The sequence below is a fragment of the Miscanthus floridulus genome, chromosome 7, assembly GCF_019320115.1.
Source record: "Miscanthus floridulus cultivar M001 chromosome 7, ASM1932011v1, whole genome shotgun sequence".
Classification (NCBI taxonomy): Eukaryota; Viridiplantae; Streptophyta; class Magnoliopsida; order Poales; family Poaceae; genus Miscanthus; species Miscanthus floridulus.
The window spans coordinates 82,497,798-82,500,152 of record NC_089586.1 but is presented as its reverse complement, the minus strand read 5'-3'; the positions used below and the strand labels follow the sequence as shown (position 1 = coordinate 82,500,152).

General features: G+C 48.2%; 1 protein-coding gene across 1 annotated transcript; it reads left to right on the top strand.

The window, feature by feature from the left end:
- Positions 1-1,161: 1,161 nt before the first annotated feature.
- LOC136465749 (uncharacterized) lies at positions 1,162-1,731 on the top strand. Its single transcript, XM_066464362.1, has one exon. The coding sequence runs from the start codon at positions 1,162-1,164 to the stop codon at positions 1,729-1,731; it is 570 nt and encodes a 189-aa protein (XP_066320459.1).
- The last annotated feature ends 624 nt before the right edge of the window (positions 1,732-2,355 follow it).

The window sequence follows — 2,355 nt, the reverse complement described above, 5'->3', positions numbered from 1 at the left end:
ATTACACCTTTCGGAGCATACTGCTACAAAACTATGTCCTTCGGACTCAAGAACACTGGGGCTACCTATCAAAGGGCCATTCAGATGTGCCTCGACCAACAAATCGGCCGCAACATCGAAGCATACATCGATGATGTGGTCGTCAAAACCAAGACAGCCGGCAACCTTACCACCGACCTCGAAGAAACCTTTGCCAATCTGAACAAGTACCGATGGAAGCTGAACCCTTCAAAGTGCATCTTTGGAGTTCCATCTAGTATACTGTTGGGCTACATCATCAGTGCTTGAGGCATCGAGCCTAATCCTGACAAGGTCTCCGCCATCACCAATATGAAACGACCAACATGTGTCAAAGATATAAAAAAGCTTACAGGTTGCATGGCGGCTTTAAGCCGCTTCATATCACGCCTAGGTGAAAAAGGGTTACCCTTCTTTAAGCTCCTCAAGGCCTTTGAGCACTTTTCCTGGTCAGAGGAGGCAGACTCAACTTTCAAGCAGCTCAAGTTGTTCTTGACAAAGCCATCGATCATGATAGCACCAAGGCCAGATGAGACTCTGCTCATATACATCGCCGTCACTTCTCGCGTCTGAGTACAGCTATTGTCGTCGAATGCGAGGAAGCCAAGCATGCTTACAGGGTGCAACGTCTGGTCTACTTTATCAATGAAGTACTCAATGAGCCAAAAACTCGTTATACTCAGGTACAAAAGCTGTTATACGCAATTCTAATTACATCGCGCAAGCTCCGGCATTACTTCGAATACTACAAGATCGCCGTGGTCACTGAGTTTCCCTAGGGGACATTCTTCACAACAAAGAAGCCAATGGTCGCATCATTAAGTGGGCTATTGAGCTCGGCACCTATTCCATTGAATTCAGAAGCAGACCTACCATTAAGTCACAGGCACTCGCTGACTTCTTCGCTGAATGGACCGAGATCCAAGAGCCCATCACCGCCGCTTGCCCCAAGCACTGGATGATGTACTTTGATAGCACCCTTAACATCAATGTGCCAGTGCGGGCATTCTGTTCATTACCCTGACCAAGGATAAGCTACGTTACGTTCTTCGGATACACTTCCCGGCCTTCAACAACGCCACGGAATACGAAGCATGTCTCCATGGTCTTTGTATAGCCATCGCGCTTGGTGTCAAATGCCTCATGGTGTATGGAGACTCCACTCTGGTTATCAACCAGCTCAACAAAGATTGGTCGTGTTCCAGTGAGAAGATGGACGCATACTATGCCAAAATCAGGAAGCTTGAAGGGAAGTTCTATGGTATCGAGTACCACCATGTGGTACGAGATCAAAATCAACCAGCCGACCAGCTCTCAAAAATAGGTTCGTCTCGCGCCGTGGTTCCATCGAGGGTCTTCGTGCAAGATCTCCTGGTGCCATCCATTAAAGAAGAAAAGGAAGTTGAGGAGGTTCCCCCTGCCGAGCAGTTGGTACTTGCGGTGCCTTCGTCGGTCACCGATTGGAGGGAGCAATTCATCAAGTACCTCACCAACTCTAAAGTACCCGCCGACAAGACCGACACTGAATGCCTAATCCACCAAAGTAAGCACTACGTGTTGGTAGACGGTAACTTGATGAGGAAGAGTGCCAAGGAAGGGGTATTGCAGAAGTGCGTCCCTCAAGACGAAGGAGTGAAGCTGCTTCACGAAATTCATTCTGGTTCTTGTGGCAATCATGCGGCCTCGAGAAACTTGGTTGGCAAAGCTTTCTGAGCTAGCTTCTACTGGCCCACAGCCATCTCCGACATAGAAGACCTCATCCGGCACTATGAAGGATGTCAGTTCTTCGCCAAGCAAATACACGTACTGGCACAGGAATTGCAGACCATCCTAGCTTCTTGGCCTTTCGCATGCTGGGACTGGACATAATTAGGCCCTTCAAGCCAGTGCTAGGAGGTTTTTGGTATGTATACATCGCCATTGATAAGTTCTCCAAGTGGATCAAGTACAAACCGCTCATTTTAGCTACTGCAAAGAAAGCAGTCGACCTCTTTGAAGATATCATACATAGGTTCGGTCTCCCGAACAGCATTATCACCGACCTCGGAACCACGTTTACCGGCCATCATTTTTGGGACTTCTGTGAAGACCGGTGCATCTCCGTTAAATACGTTTTCGTTGTTCACCCTAGAGCTAATGGCCAGGTTGAGCGGGCTAATGGCATGATTCTTGATGCCCTCAAAAAGAGGCTATATCAGAAAGAAGAAAAACATCCGGGCAGATGGCTCAAAGAACTACCGGCTGTGGTCTGGGGACTGCGCACTCAAGCTAGTCGCAGTACCGGTGTGTCTCCATATTTTTTGGTCTATGGCTCAGAGGCCATACTACTAGTAGATG